Source organism: Oenanthe melanoleuca, chromosome 20, assembly GCF_029582105.1.
Source record: "Oenanthe melanoleuca isolate GR-GAL-2019-014 chromosome 20, OMel1.0, whole genome shotgun sequence".
NCBI classification, from domain to species: domain Eukaryota; kingdom Metazoa; phylum Chordata; class Aves; order Passeriformes; family Muscicapidae; genus Oenanthe; species Oenanthe melanoleuca.
Window position 1 is genome coordinate 8519115 of NC_079353.1, and position 15429 is coordinate 8534543.

Consider the following 15429-nt stretch of genomic DNA (forward strand, 5'->3'; position numbering starts at 1 on the left):
AGCATTACCTAATTCTGCTCTTTTATACCCAGGTATCTGTGAGAGTAGGACTAGTCTGGCATGCTTGAGTTTTAATTAATTTTTTAGCAGAGATTTCAAGATTTAGTATTTCTGGGGTTCAAAAGTGAAGAGGCCTGCATGAATAATTTCTGATTCCATTCACTGCTGCTAGTACTAAGGTTTGCCAAAAGCAGCTTTTAATGGCAAGTCAACCCCATTAGTCATGAAGGGTCTATGCAGAGATATGAAAATTACCAGGAAAGGGTATTTCAAGTGCTGTAGTGACCTTCTGTAACTTTGACTGTGTTATTTTAAAGAAACTTTGTTTGCCTGTGCACCATTTCTCTAGAAACATAAAAATCCAACAACCATCACAAAAGCCATTCACGTTAGCAGCTTCCTTGTGAATTTTAATTAACAGGAAATGCCACTCACGCATTGAAATTCAACATTCAGAATATCTCTGCTTTACTTCTTTGATGTTCCCCATCCAGTCCTGGACCAACATCCATATGTTCTCCTGAGACACTTGGAGGAAAATAATTTTGGTTTATTTATAGTAGGAAAGCATTTTGTCGTTGTCTTTCATCCCAGAAGCATTCGAGCTGCTCTACAAACTGTTCACATGGAGAAGCTCTCTGTGGGTCCTTGCAGCAGGGGGCTCTGGTCCTTACATTCCAGAGCTGTGCTCCTCAGCAGAGATGCTGGAATTTCAGGAGAGGCAGGGAAAGAGTCATGAAGCAAATGGAAGTCCAGCACGACAGGGAATTCAGCTATTACAGGTTAGATAGCCTTGGTTCCCTGATCACATTTATCCCTCATAAAGGATATTGCTGGGATTTTCCTATATTTCTGTGGTAATACCTAAGAAGATATGATCTGGCTCTGTGTTACTGTAAGTCATTCATTTGCAAGTGATTTTAACAAAGAACCACCCCTGGTTAGTTAATCTTTCCCACACCCTCAATTTCTCAAATGGGCAGAATAATGTGATCAACAGGTGCTGATGATACAGCCATGGAGAATTGCCTTCAGAGTTAAATCATTTTATTTTAGCCCTTCATTCATCTTCTTTCCCCAGCCATTTTATTAAGCTGTATAGTTCATTTACCCCACCCTCTGCCTGGTGTACAGCATTGCACCCCCTCCCATCCCTGTCACCATCAAAGGTCACACTGTCACCACAGGTTGAATTCGCAGGTGTCTTGGCACAGGCCCATCCTAAACACTGCAGTCTGCACTCAGAACTGAGTTTAAAACCTCTGTCCTGGTGTCCAAGCTCAGTGCTCATCCCTAGTCCAGGTAAAGCCAGGCTCTGCTTCCTGGCAATGCTGCCAATGGAATCCTCTGCTGCCTCACAGCTCTAGAAAGCTGCTCACAGGCATGTGGGGCTCGCTTTCCTCCTGTACTGCTAAAAAGTCAAAATCAGTGATGTTAGAAAATTTTAGAGCCTGAGTTCTACAGAGACCAGAGCTGGTCAAGAAAGCAAATTCCTTTTCTACCATCTGGAAATGGCACAGAGTGGGGAAAGGCACCTTGGAGCATCCCAGGAGGACACAGCATTTCTCCTTAGAACTCTCCCAGCCACAGAGTATTTTTTTTCATAACCAAAATGAGCCAGACCTTAGGGTCCTTGAGCAGAGTGTGACCACAAGATGTCACAGTTGCTTCGCTTCCATGCCTGGTCCTGCCTTTCCTGTGTCCCAGTCCTGCCCCTTTCCCACTCCCAAGTACCCTATGAATACACACGCTGGTGTTTGGGTTTTTTTGCTGCTGTGTTTTGTTTGTTGGGGTTTTTTTTATGGCAAAGCAAACTCGTTCATTGTGTTCTGGGGAAGGTTAGGCATTTAGGTTTTTAGCTCATTTACAGGTTGTTCGTGGTATAAAATCGAAGTTGCCCCACATTTATGCCCTTGCTGTAGGTCCAGCTGGCAAACAACAATTTTGAGTAGAGTCAGAGGAAAAAAAATCTAAGTATAACTGCAAACAAACACTTCTTGGTGCTACCAGAGTTACTGCACAGTGTCCCCACAGACCTCAGGTGCCTTTGCCAGATGGTGTAGCAGACTCAGAAACACCATAATGTTTTGGACTTGAGAGGTTTTTGTTCTTTATAGCCTATTGCTAAATTTATTTCTTTTTCTGCACCAGAAAGCTGCCTGTGTAGCCTGGATGGGGTCCCAGGGGCTGATGCTAATATCAGTTCACTCTGCAATAGAGCGAGGAAGGAGTTTAGTCTTAGCAGAAGCTGATGAGCCTTGCAGAATCCAGCCATGGGTCTTTTGGGTTAGTCCCTTATAGAGTGCACATTGAATTCAAGACCTAATTCATGGCCTGTGCAAGCCATTGCTATGGGTGCTCCAAACAAACAGTACTTTCTTTCCTGCCCGCCTGGCTGGTGCCTTCTCCCTGCTGGAGCCAGGCAGAGTTCCTCCTCTGGCCTCTGTGCTCTGGGGCACCAGGAGAAAAGCTTTGCTCCAGCAGCCACACAGGAAAAACAAAACCCTTAGCTATTAGAGAGGAGCTGTTGAATGGAGCAGCAAGGGCACACTGGTGCCTGCAGGAAGGGCAGAGGAAGCAGGCAGAGGTTTGCTCTGCCTGCTGTGCTCGTCATTCCTTGTCCTCCAGTGCTGCCACTGCCCTGGGGTCCAGCCATGTCCCCTGGGTAAGGTGCTGCTCTCCCACCTCTCTCTGGAGGGCAGAGCCTCACGTGCTTTGTCCCCAGGGGTGGCTGGGACAGGGCTGACCTCGAGCCCTTTGCCCTTTCCAGCCCAGGGGAGCATGAGAACATCCTGGAGGCCCCTCCATTCCCAGCTGGAGGGGGTGCTTGGCTTGGACAGCAGGTCCCCATAAGGGCTGGGCTCAGTGGCAGCTGGGTGAGCTGTGTCACCTTTGCCCACAAATCCTGGCTTAGAATGAGTGTCTGGCCAAGGGGCAGGTTTGGTGGGAGCCAGGGAAGGCTCCTGTAACCCCAAGCTCATAACCAAGGAGCAAACACCGTGGCTGGTCCTCATCTCCAGGTGAGCAGGTTTGGTGGCTGGAGCTCTGCTAGACACATCCTGGGACCAGGCAGGTTGGTTCCTTGGGGACTGCACGTCCTGGCCTGTACATCTGGGAATTTCTCAACAGTTTGGGAGTCCTGACTGTGGCTGTTTTTTTCTGCAGTGGATTTTCTGGCTATAGAGAATTCAGAAAGGTTCAAGATTGCAACTTCCTCTGCTAGGACTGAGAGATGAGCCTTGAAGCTATTTGCGAGCCCTGCATGCAGTTTCAGCAGGGAGCAGCAGCCTGGCAGAGCAATTACCAACTGGTTGCTGCATCCCCTGTGCCCTTTGTGATATGACTGAAAGAGGAAAAGGTTCATTTTGCTCTGAGATGCCAGCCCTGCCTGCTGATTGCTGGTGAACAGGGTGAGGAGTAGTCATCTGATTTCCCCACAAGGAATGATGACACCCCAGGTTCCATATGATCCTTGTTCCATCTTCATCAGTCCATGTGACTTTTTTTTTCAGCTATGTGTCATTAAAATAAGCCTTCTCTGCAATAAGAGTAACACCAGAAAAAGTGTGAAGCCCAAGCAGTGCTGTGCATTCTGGTGCTGTTCTGTAGTGCTGTTATTCCCCAGCTGCACTCACCAGGTTTTGCACAGTCCAGGGATTGTCAGTGTTGATGATCTGAATTGCCTTAAAACATCCTGGATTTTGAGTCCTGGCTCCCTGGTGCTGCCTTGGTTTCCTCCCCTGCTACTCCCAACAGCCACATCCAGGATCTTCTCTCAGAGCAGTAAGGCACTGGAACATGGAGAGTTTTCGGGCAAGTCTGGGGCACCGCACTGCCACTGGGTATGTAGAGTCAGCTTTAATCTCTCTCTTCCCCTCTGTCTTGATAGTTCTTGTGGCTTTTCCACAGAAAACCCCGCTTCCTAGTTAAAATTGTCCCTCAAAAGATAGCTGAGGCTGCTGTCCAGCAGTGAGAGACAGGGATTGCCTGGCTGGGTTTAACCCTTGGGACAGGCTCTTCTCTCCTCCCCTCCCCTCTTCTGGTTTCTGGAGAGTCATTCCAGATGTGAGGCCTGAGAAATTATATTCTTTCCCAAATTATTTAAATAGCTTTATGGGACATTTCATCCTGTCTTTAGTGGCCAAATTCTTGTCCTTGGAGACTTCCTCTGGCACTGCAGCTCCAGTGTGAAACTGTTTTCTCTGTTTGTCACCCTTAAACATGTACATTTGTGTTTGGCCTCCTCTTCAGAGGCAGGGAGAGCACCACTCAACTGCCTCTTGTCCATGTAACACCTTTGAAATACAGAGCTAGTCTAACAATTTCCACAAAAGCCAGTAGCCTCCTCTTTCTCCCTCCAACATCCTCTAAATAAGGACTACAGCCTCAACAACTGCCAATGAGGTGACCCCTTAGAATGACTCTATTATGGTTTTTATAGAATAACACAATGTTTTCCTGTTCTTGCACTAATAGAGGAGCAGTTGCATTGTACTTAGTATTTATTTTTCAATAAATGCCTTGAACTTCCTTGTCCTGCTGCTGCCAGGAGTGATCTCAGCCCCAGCTGCTCAGGGAAGTTAGCAGGGAAGCAGAGAAGCATGAGGCCAGAGGCACTCAGAGGAGGACAATATAAAACCCCATAAATGAGCATCTCAAGAAAGTCCCTGATCAGTTTATGAACACAAAACTTCCTCTACTAACACCCAGGTACTTGTTCTTTCCCCAGGATGAGAGCCCGTGTTTACTGTGAAGAGTTTCTGTTCCCAAAGGTGCAAAGAACTATGGCAGAGCTGTGGTGGATTTACTCCAAACCTGTCCCAGCAGATGGCAGAGAGCTATGGACTTTATTTCTGCAGTGTTCCTGCATTACAGTAGTGATAGGAGGCCTTTTTTACAACTGGATGTTTGCTTCCCTGGAGTACTCCTGGCATCTCTCCGTTGCCATGGCTGTCTCCTTCAGTCTGCTCCTTCTCCTGACTCTCTTTGTGGTGCATCCTGCCCGCTGTGTCTTCAGCATGATCATGCCCACATTAGGCACCAAACAGGGCAGGAGGCTTCTCTTCTCCACCTGCTTCATGATTGCAGTGGTGAACATAACACCCAACATCATCAGCAACATTAAAACCATACTGCAGGTTATTAAGTGCATCTGCAAGAACTCCTCTGACAGCCTTCTGAACTCAACTGCCCTGCTAGAGACAGTTTCCTGGGAGTTTGGGGATGCAATACAAGAAACCATTCATTCCATTTATAAGCCTATGAATGGACATTTTCGCTTTTCGTTGCTTCAGAATAGCTCCTTGATTTACCAAAAAATGCACCTTGCTGGTGAGAAAATTAGCAGAGAATTCTTGTCTGTTGAGGTACTGGTCAAAGACTCTGTACGAGAGGCCAACAGGCTGGCTGCTGGTTTCTTCATGCTCTATCTCTGTTTTGAGTCCACCTGGTATTTGAAAAATTATCTCACAGATATCCGCTTTGACAACTTTTACATCACCAAGAAGCTGGAGCGTTTAGCCACGGACAGAAGAGCAGCTCATCTCCTGGTGGGCTCCTCCAAAAAGTTCATCCGCCCCACAGGCTTGAGGCTGTCCTGGGAAGAGGTGGCACTGTGCCTCTTGCGAGCCATGCTGGTCACTGTGGCCCTGATGCTGATGCTGGTGCTGGTGGCCATGGACCACTTTGCGTTCAGCGTGGCAGACACGGCGGTGAGGAAGGCAGCTCAGTTCTCTGCAGTGCCCATCACTCTCAACATCAGATACAAGGTGAGTGCTGGTGAAACACTCACCTTAGAAAATTAGGATTTTAGTTACCTTGCTGAAAATAATTAAAAGTTAGAAGTTAGAAGGGAGTAGTTATCAGAAACTTAAATAATTGTCTGTCATTTCATGTTTGCTCAGGTGTGCTTACAATGGGAAAAGACAAAACTAGTGAGCAGATCCAAAGGAACACGGACAATGCAACCAGAAACACATTCTTTGGAAAATTGGACTATCCCCAGAAATCATTTGTATTGTCAGTGATAGAAAAGATTGAGAGTTTAGGGCAAAGAAGACTTGCCTTACTTCCTCCTTTTAAGACCCCTCCCCACAAAAACGACCCCAGATTTAATTTAAGAAGTCAATCACGCATGCCTAATAGCTATTCAAGCTAATTACCATAGGAAGCACGGGATGGGAGGGGTTGTTCTTATGAATATGTATTTGTTTGAATCCTTTGTCAATAAATAGACTCTGTGATCACCTATGATTTTGCACTGCGTATTAGAGGGTTACCTCACACTGCTGCCCAGCGCTGAGTAAACACACACTTTGTAACTTTAAATTGTTAGAGAGTCTTTTGTCCGTCACAGTTCAGTACCAGTATTAGACCAATACTCATATTTTGGTAAATCACTGGGGTGTCCTGCCCTGCCCTGCCCTGTGTGGGCATCCCCTGTCTGTGTCCCCTCAGGGAGGTGGCAGGGTGTCACTGTGGGGCTAGGAAGCAGAGAAAGAATGCAGCAACACAACTCCTCTTCCAAGCAGCAAGAAGGAGCGATTTATTGAAAAGCCATGGCATTTATATAAAGGAGATCGTGAAAAACGAAGTAGAAAAGACTCATTGGTCAAAGAAGGCAACAGCTCTTCCAAAACACGCTCTCTGCAAAATATCATGAGACATTCATATGGCTTAGCGGTCAACACCAGGTGTCTATCTGTGTTCTCTTTCTACCTTTTCTTGTTTTGTCTCTGAGAAAGAGTTCCAGCCTGGGAAAGGTCCTGGTTGGAGCTAAGAAAAGTCAACAATCTGGGAAAAAACCTGATTAGCTTCCCCACAAGCCTTCAGCAGTGTCCACAGTAGTGGGGATTGCAGTCTTTGTACTCTTGTTACACAATCCTGGCTTCCCTCCCCAGCAGCCAGCTGGATGAGCAACAGATTTTGGGGGAGGAGGCAGTGGCACAACCTCAGTTTCTCTTTCCCAGTGCATCAAATAGCAGCAGACATACTCTGCCAGTTACAGCCCCCTGGGAGCTTGGAGGGGAGCAAACAGTGCCTCATCCTGCAAAGACACTGCTGGACCAGGCAGTCAATGTCCCTGTGTGTCCAAGCCCCTTTCCTGAGCAAGGTGGAGGAATGGGAGTCCCTTGGACACTGTTCCCCACTGCAGAGTGGCTGCAAGTCCAAAAGGAAGGGGAAGCTGATGAACACTGAGAATGACTCCTCATCCTATTGCACAGGCTGTTTCCTCAGTAGAAATCCCTGCTTGCTGGCTTTGTTGTCACCCTCTGCAATCCTTTCCACAAACCTCCCCAGTTTCTATTCCAATATTCTTGGGTTTGGTGTTTTAGCTTCCCTTTTCTGCCACACAGCCCCAGAATGCTTTGTGCAGATACCTGCTTATGATGGATTTATAGCAAAATTGTGAAGGCTTAGAAAAAGCTTCTAATATTCAGATATTCAGCCACTAATACCATGGTCTGGGTGATGTCTTTCACCATAAGTCTCATAGAGTGAATGCTGTTATGATGTGTGTACCAGTGGATGGAGATGACAGACAGGACTGGTTCTCATTCTGCCTACGTCACACTGTTACTCAGCCTGAAGTGATCACACCTCAGTGTCCTCCTCTTAGTGCTGTAGCAGTGATTCCACACCCTCAGGCGGATGTTTCTGTAGTAATCAGTTAATTTTGCTTTCTCCACACCCCATTTACATTTTAACTCTCCTTATTTCAGGCTGAAATAGGGCCCGTGCCCTTTCTATTCAAAATTTTCAGGCGTCCTTCTGAGGAATTACTGCTCGGGGACTTCAACAAGACCTACCACCATCATCTGGTCTTCAGCTCTGCCCGCTGCAGGATCAGCACCCCCACAGCTCCCAAGCCCTCCGTGCTGCTCGTTGTGGGGCTGCTGTTCTGCATGCTGTACAGCACGGTGCTCCTGGAGACGCTGGCGCGCCGCCTGTGCCGGCAGATCGCAGCCTCCTTCTTCCCCAGCTGCGAGCAGAGGCGAGTGCTCCACCTGTACGGGAGGCTGGCCAGAAGGCACAGGAAGGAGCAATACCCTGGGAAAGCTGCTGCTTTTGGATGTCAGGGGGATGTCTGACACCACAGCACAGACTTCTGCCACAGGATCGCACATTTGATTTTCCAGAGTTGGAGAAGTATTTGGAGCTTGTGGAAAAAATACTAAAATTGAAATGTCACATTTTTGCACTAATTTGAGAAAAATGAGCTACATTTCTGTGGATGGTTCAGACAGCCCTTTAAGGCCCCCTTGGAATTTTATCCCCTAGATAAGAAATCCTTCCTTAGGATGACTCATGCTAGAGAAATGTTCTTCCTCCTGTAGACCCCTGTGTTATCTTTTAGAGTTCTAATTGGTCTTTATTTCTCCTAAGTAATTGGTCACTTTTCATCTACAACCTTAAAGTAATTGGATAGCTTTCAACTTGTAACTTTATTGGTCACTTTTCAAGCCACCTCAACCCTATAAAACCCCTTTGATATTCTCTGTACTCAGATTTGCTGTCGGAACCCCCCTTCGCAGAAATAAAGTTGCCTGCGGAATTTCTGTACAGCATTCTCAGATTTCTTTCTCTCGCTGGCTAAGAGAGTTATGCAAGCAAAATGAAATCACAAGAGAGTTGATAGCATAAGCCTAGGCCTTGCTTGCATTTAAGCACTCTGTAGCTGATGTCTGCCTAAGGCAGCCAGGAGATCTGTTCTATTCAGAACGTTTATGCAGGCTTGCTGTAGCTGCCGGGGCACATTTTCGGGTTTTTTGGGGTTTGTTTTTTGTTTTTGTAGGTTGGTTTTTTGTTTTTTTTTTTTTGTTTTTTTTTTTTTTTTTTTTTTTTTTTTTTAATAGTATCTAGAAGGTCTGGGGTCAGCTGTTGCATATCTGCAGCATTAGGCAAGGGTAACTGGGAAATACATGGGAGTTAGGGTCAGGGAGGAGCTCATTTACCTTGTCCACAACATCTGTGCTGGAAGAAGTAAACATTTCCTTTCTTTCTTAAGTAATATCTTAAAAAAAAAAAAAAAAAAAAAAAAGAGAGAGAGAGAAGGTCATTTGACCTGATTAACTTAATATTCAATGAGTTTTTCTTTCAAGTTTTGTGCACATAAACCTGGGTAGACCAGCTGAAGTAAATTCAAGATCAATATGACAGGCACATCCTGGGCATGGGTGGTGGTGGAAATCAGCACACGAGGGCTTAAAAAAAATCTCTTCAAAATGGCTGTTCAAAATAAAATATAAATAAAATAGCTGCAGGACCTCAGAAGAGAATGAGAACAGTCAGTTTGGGTGTCAATCTCTTTTCCCAAGTAAGAAGTGATAAGATGAGAGGAAACAGCCTCAAGTTGTGCCAGGAGAGGTTTAGATTTGATATTAGGAAAAAATTCTTCAAGGTTTACCAAGCACTGGCACAGCTGCCCAGGGCAGAGATAGAGTCCCCATCCCTGGAGAGATTTAAAAACACACAGATGTGGCACTTGGGGACATGTTTGAATGGTTCCTTGGCAGTGCAGGGTTAATGGTTGGACTTCATGGTTTTAAATATTGGGTTGTTTCAAACTTAGAAACTGTGTTGCTGTATCCAAATTAATAAATGCATCACTTGGGCAGCATCTGAAATGTTTTATTTTTGATAGAGAGGCAGATTGGGCACCTCTGTAAGGGCAGATAAATCCCTGCCAGGTTAAAAACCAAGCAACTTCACAGCTTCATTTCTTCAAAGCATGTCTATTATTTTCCACACTTCTTCCATTAAAGTCTTCATTAAGGTAATTATTTGACATAATGCACCTCAATGAGTTTAAATGACAGAAATTAAGTGGTAGCTGCTGCCAGATGCACTGAATTTTCTCATCTTCTGAGGTACTTGAAACAAGTATGTTTGGATTATATTTTTTTAGCATCTATCTGAAAAACCCTGTTCAATTCATCTCCCCAGGTTTTTTAATGCCCTGTTGTTCTGATTATTAATCCAAGCACGTTTTATGCCTACACAGAAACTGGTGGCTTTGTCATGGTGTTTCTGTAGAAAATGCCCTGTGCTCTATTGCTTGGGTGAAAGCAAAAAGATTTCTACTGAGCAGCTAAAATTATCTGGAGGTGGGGGTTAAAATAGCTGGGAGGAGATAAATCCTTCAGACAGCAAACCATCTGAGCAGCGTGTTGTCTTCCATCAAGAACAACTGGAAAGGAGTTTTTCCTCAGGAGGACTTCTCTTTTTGACATCAGCCATGCTGTCCCTGGTGCCAAATTGGGCTGTCATGTTTTCCCCAGACAGGGGAACTGGCAGGAGGCAGAGCTGCTGGAAATTGCTCTGCTCTCCTGAGAGGCATTGTTCCTCAGCCAGATAAAGGTGTGACAAAACAGAAAACATTACCATTATAAAGCTGTATTGCCCACTGGAGGGGTGAGCTGCATTGCTTGGGTTTGCTTGATGGTGCAAGAGAGAAATGCTGAGCAGATTAACCAGATAGAAATGTTAATTCATTCACATATTTTTTATTAAGTACAATCAATGTACAAGTCTTGTTATTTGCTGAGGGATTTTCATCCCTCAGAGCCTCATTCTCACACCCTCACACCTGCTCATGGGGGCTCTTGCTTTGTTTTCACTCAGCACATCCCTCCCATCCCACAGGCAGGAGGAAAAGGGGAGCAAGGCTTAGTCCTGTGTCACTCACCCAGCTCCTGAGTGTCCCCCTCCTCCAAGGGAAACCCTGCTGCTCAGTGCTGCTCCTGCTCACTCCCTCATTTGCTGTCCCTGACTGCAGGACGTGTTCCAGCACACCTCGTTTCTGGTTTGGGTGTTGGTGCAGGGCAAAGTTCAGGTCAGAGGTTTGTGTGCCATGAGGCACAGGCAGGGCTGGGTGCCCCAGGGGGCTGGGGAACCTTTGGTGATGAGCACCAAACTTCCTTCTGCTCATGGTGCCAATGCCAGACCCCAGCTTGTCACTCACCCAGATCTGCTGCAGCTGCCACCAGGGAGATGTGGCCCTGGATCTGTATCCACAGCTGCCACTCTTCCCAGGAATTACCACTATGTGAGGAGCTATCAGCCTGGCAGGACACGCAGGGGTGGGCCGGGCAGGTCTGCTTGCCTGGCTTCTTCTTTGCACTTACTGAGATTTGAGGCTTCTTAATTATCTAGAGAAAAATTTTAGTCATAAGAGAGAAAAGCCCATGGATTGCTTTTTCCTCCACCATGCAATAAACCCAGGGGACAGAAAGACACTCCCACAAAGGACAAATTCCATCCTGAAGCCCCTGATCCCCTTGGAATTTTGTGGTGTATTTAAGTGAAGGGATGGAGGTGAACTGACTCAATTTCCTCAGCCTCAGTTATATTGAGTAAAATATATGCTAAGTTCTGCTTGTGACTGGCTGGCAGGCAAGATTGAATGGCCTTAATATACTGATGTGCAAGTAGAAATAATCCAGCTCAGACAGTCTCTAGGAAAGATCTCATTCATAGCCACAAATCTGCATCTACCAGAGCAGAACAGGCAAGCAAAAAAAAAAAGCCTCTCTCCAGAAGTATTTTCTGATTTTTAAGCAAACTCCATTTTTACTGTGTTTATCCTATCTAATAATACTATTAGAGAGTAATCCTATCTATATTATATAATACTACTATTAGATAGTAATTCTATCTATAGTATTTGCAAATTCCATTTTTCATTGCATTTATCCTATCTATAGTATTTGCACTGTAATTGCAATGGAGGAGACACTTCCATGCACCAAATTTTAGAAAAGGAAATCTTAATGGACATAAATGAAAGCAAAAAGCTACTTCATAGCATTTTGCATATAATTCAGAGTGAGTTGCATAAATCCTGGCTCTTTCAACAGCAGATTGTGTCAGGGTTTCACTCTGAACTCAATGTCTCACATTTTTCAATAGAAAATTTCCATATTAGTTGTAACTGGTTTTCACCCTGCAACACAAACAGTAGAAGCAACACTGATTATCCCAGAAGGCTGCTAAAAGCTGGGATGTGGATACAGAAGCCAATCCTCCAGGCATGTTTCTCGGTTCCCTGATTCCCAGAACTCTGAGCACATCACTGATCTCAGTGTTCAGGTACCCAGAGAAGCCCTGAGGTATGTGGCTTCAGGAAGAACCTCCAGGGGTTCACAGGATAGCACTGGCAGTTTAAGGAGATGCTGAGGAAATGGAGTCAGTTCACCTTCATCCCTCAAGCCCTTCCCAAGGACTGAGGCAGAGAGGCACTTCTGTGTTTCTTTGCTGATGAGCAAAGATTAAATCTCAAGAAGAGATGTTTTCAACACACAAACTGAACATGAAAAAGTACCAGGATTTTGCACATTTTTTACTTAGATGCTCTTCCAGTTGAACATTCTGTACTTTCTCATCCCAGCTGGAAACAGCTGGGGAGATGCCTTCATATCCAAGAAGGGAGAGAGGCAAATTCTGTGAATTTATTTCCCAAGAGATTTAAAATAAAAAGGTCTGACTAGTTAGGGTGATCCATGACTTGGACGAGAGGTTTTCCTTTAAAGTAGGTTGAGAAACTGAAACAGCCAAGTTGAAAGGCTGAAAACTTCCTCTTTTGCATTAGGAATTAAGCTGTTCAGACAATAAAGTGGGAACTCTGTGAATTATAGGAAGGAGCAGTTCAAGCCGAGGCTGTGACTGGGATGGGATGAATCACCTTTTCCTTTTATCAGGAGAGAGAAGAAATTGCTCCATGTGCCCAATGCTCTGCAGTGCCAGGGCATCAGCAATGCCAGGTTCACAGCCACAGTGAGGGAGGGAGGGAGGAACTTTGCCCCCACCTAGACTTTCCAAAAAATAGATGCCTAAAACCATGTGAATTTTGCTCTCTTAGAGCAGCTGGTGATGCATGTGTGGTCCTGGGCCCTGCAGGAGGTGAGTATGGTGCTCTTGTGGGGCTGATGGGAGGAAGGAGCTTTCTCTGGCATTACGATAAATTCCTCTAAGAGCAGGGAGACGTTTGCCCTCTGTCTGGACACTGCAATTAGCAGTGCACACAGGAAAGACTGAAAAAGTATTTGAAACCACAAACTGGGTGGAGGCTCCTGAGCAGCAAGAGCTGCTGCAATTGCACCATCTCTTCTTTCAGACTAACCAGAGCAGCTCTGAGGATGGAAGGCTGATGGATCAGAGACATATTTTGGGGGAAGATCAGCAACAGCACCAGAGGTCAGCTTTAGGCTTTTTCTGTCCTTTCATGCCCTAAACAGCTGTGCAGGGTGCAGGGATGGAGTTCAGTGATGAAGAACATTACCGACACCAATTCCAGTATTTCCTGGGTGTTTACACCAGTTCCAGCTAAGGACTTGGAGCATTTTGTCACCCCCACTTTGTCACACCTGCTTGCTGTGACATCCAGTCATGGTATGAACCCAGACCTGGATACCAAGTGAGGATGGGCTCATTTTCCTCCCTGATGCATGTCACAGCTTTGCCTGCACGGATGGGGAGCTGGAGGCTGCTGTGCTCTCCCAGGGCTGTGCTCATCAGGTGTGCAGAGTGTGCTGTACCAAGTGCTTGTTGTTATAGAGTTATGGTGTTGACATTTAGATGTCACAGAAAATGAAATAACTCGTAATTACAGTCTAATTGTTCTGCCAGAGTTTTATTTTTCATAATATTGCATGAAGAGCTGTTATCTCTCCTTAGGATTATTGTGGCTATTATCCCCCCAGGATGCCCTGCAGCATTTATCCACCCTGATTACTGCTCTGGGAATTGCCAATCTCTGTCCTGACTCCAGGCACATCCTCCCCTGCATGCTGGGAGTGGAGCACTCGAGATGAGCACTGGGATGGGTGATTGAGGTGGGATGTGCCACAGACAGTGTCCCAAAAACACAGAAGATGTGTCATTTTTCACAGCACAGCTCCAAGCCTTGCTGGTTCTGGCAAAGGCTCACCTTTTGTTGCCCAAACCAGTTTCCTCTTACAGACATCAAGAATCCAGAAAGACTGGGACTCCCAGGGCTTCCATTCCTTTGTGCTGCCCTGAAAGACAATGCTTCCACCTGCTTCTCTCTTTTTGCTTATCCAGGCAGATTTCCTGGAGGATGAGCACACTGGAGCAGGTGGCAGAGTTTACTGGTGACAGCAAGAGCTGTGAGCCCTGACCTGGTTCTGTGGTTGATACCTGCAGGGGCCATGGGGTGTGCAGGTGATGCCATCCATGAGTGTTGGGCTCAGTGGGAGGGGAAGGGACACTTTGGGCCCATTTTCCCATGGCAATTCCAGGCTCCCACAGCCAGCCCAGAGCAGCAGTGCTGGTGACATAGGTTGGGGAGTCCCTTGGCACAAAGGATTACAATGTTTGACAGGCTTTGTAAAATACACTGTGTCCCACACACACTTGACCTCACTCAAACCTGCACAGAGCATCCTTTCCCATTCTGGTAATCTCTGCAGAGCTGCATAGATCCCCAGTGGTTTTGTTTCTTGACTTATCAAATCAGTCCATTGCAGATTTTTTTAACTTTTTTGTTTTGTTTTGTTTTACTATTCAGGATGGTCAGCCCTTCCAGGAGCTACCTGGAGCAGAGTTTGAAGGATGCACCTACTAAAATGTTAGTAGGGACAGTTCACAAATAAACTATACTCAGAAATGAGAGGCTCATGAATGGCTGGCCCTGGCCAAGCCCCTCATTGGCAAGACCTGTTTTCATATGTTTGATAATTTTGGGGCAGTGAGAGGCTTTTTCCTTGAGGTCTCAGACTGCAAACACAGCAAGGAAGCAAGGGAAGGGAGAAGGGGTAATCTTCCTGTTTGTGAAAGTGGCCTCACTTGACTTTCTTTGAAAGCTCAAATTATAATTATTAGCTGAAGAAAAGTCACCAGTTCCTTTGTGTCCTGAAGACATTTGCAAGGCTCGGTGTATCACAGATTTAATAGCAACAGATCTTCAAAAGAGATGATACCAGCCAGAGAGGGAGGTACCCAGAAGCCAGGAGGAAACTGCCAGTGAGACAGGTATGGGAGGATCCTGAGATGACCCACAGAACTGCCTGTGCTCCCTGAACCTGCAATTAAAAACCATCCCTGTCCTCATGAGAGCATGGGGAAGCTTCCTTTCCCTGTGACAGCACTACCCCAGGCTCAGTGTTACAATACAAGGCTGGATCTCCTTAGGCCTGGCACCAGCAGCTCCATCAGGCACCCCCTGCCCTATGGGAAATGCTGCCTGTCCTGTTACCTGAGAGAAGAGCCTGGAATGGTTTCACCCACAGAAGTCTACATCACTGCCTTCCTATTAATTGTTTCCCATAAAGCTGTTCCCTTTCACACCACACAGATGTGATGCAGCCCTGGTCTGGGAGCTGCTCCCTCCAGGGCTGTTCACAGAAATCAGTAGAAAACCACGAGGGTGGTTTGCTTTTTTCCCATTTTTGTGTTCATGAAGCACAAACC

General features: G+C 46.0%; 1 protein-coding gene across 1 annotated transcript; it reads left to right on the forward strand.

Annotated features, from left to right (window-relative positions):
- Positions 1–3551: 3551 nt before the first annotated feature.
- On the forward strand, positions 3552–8554 carry OCSTAMP (osteoclast stimulatory transmembrane protein). Its single transcript, XM_056507772.1, has 3 exons — positions 3552–3842; positions 4730–5768; positions 7722–8554. The coding sequence occupies exons 1-3, from the start codon at positions 3799–3801 to the stop codon at positions 8088–8090; spliced, it is 1452 nt and encodes a 483-aa protein (XP_056363747.1). The 5' UTR covers positions 3552–3798; the 3' UTR covers positions 8091–8554.
- The last annotated feature ends 6875 nt before the right edge of the window (positions 8555–15429 follow it).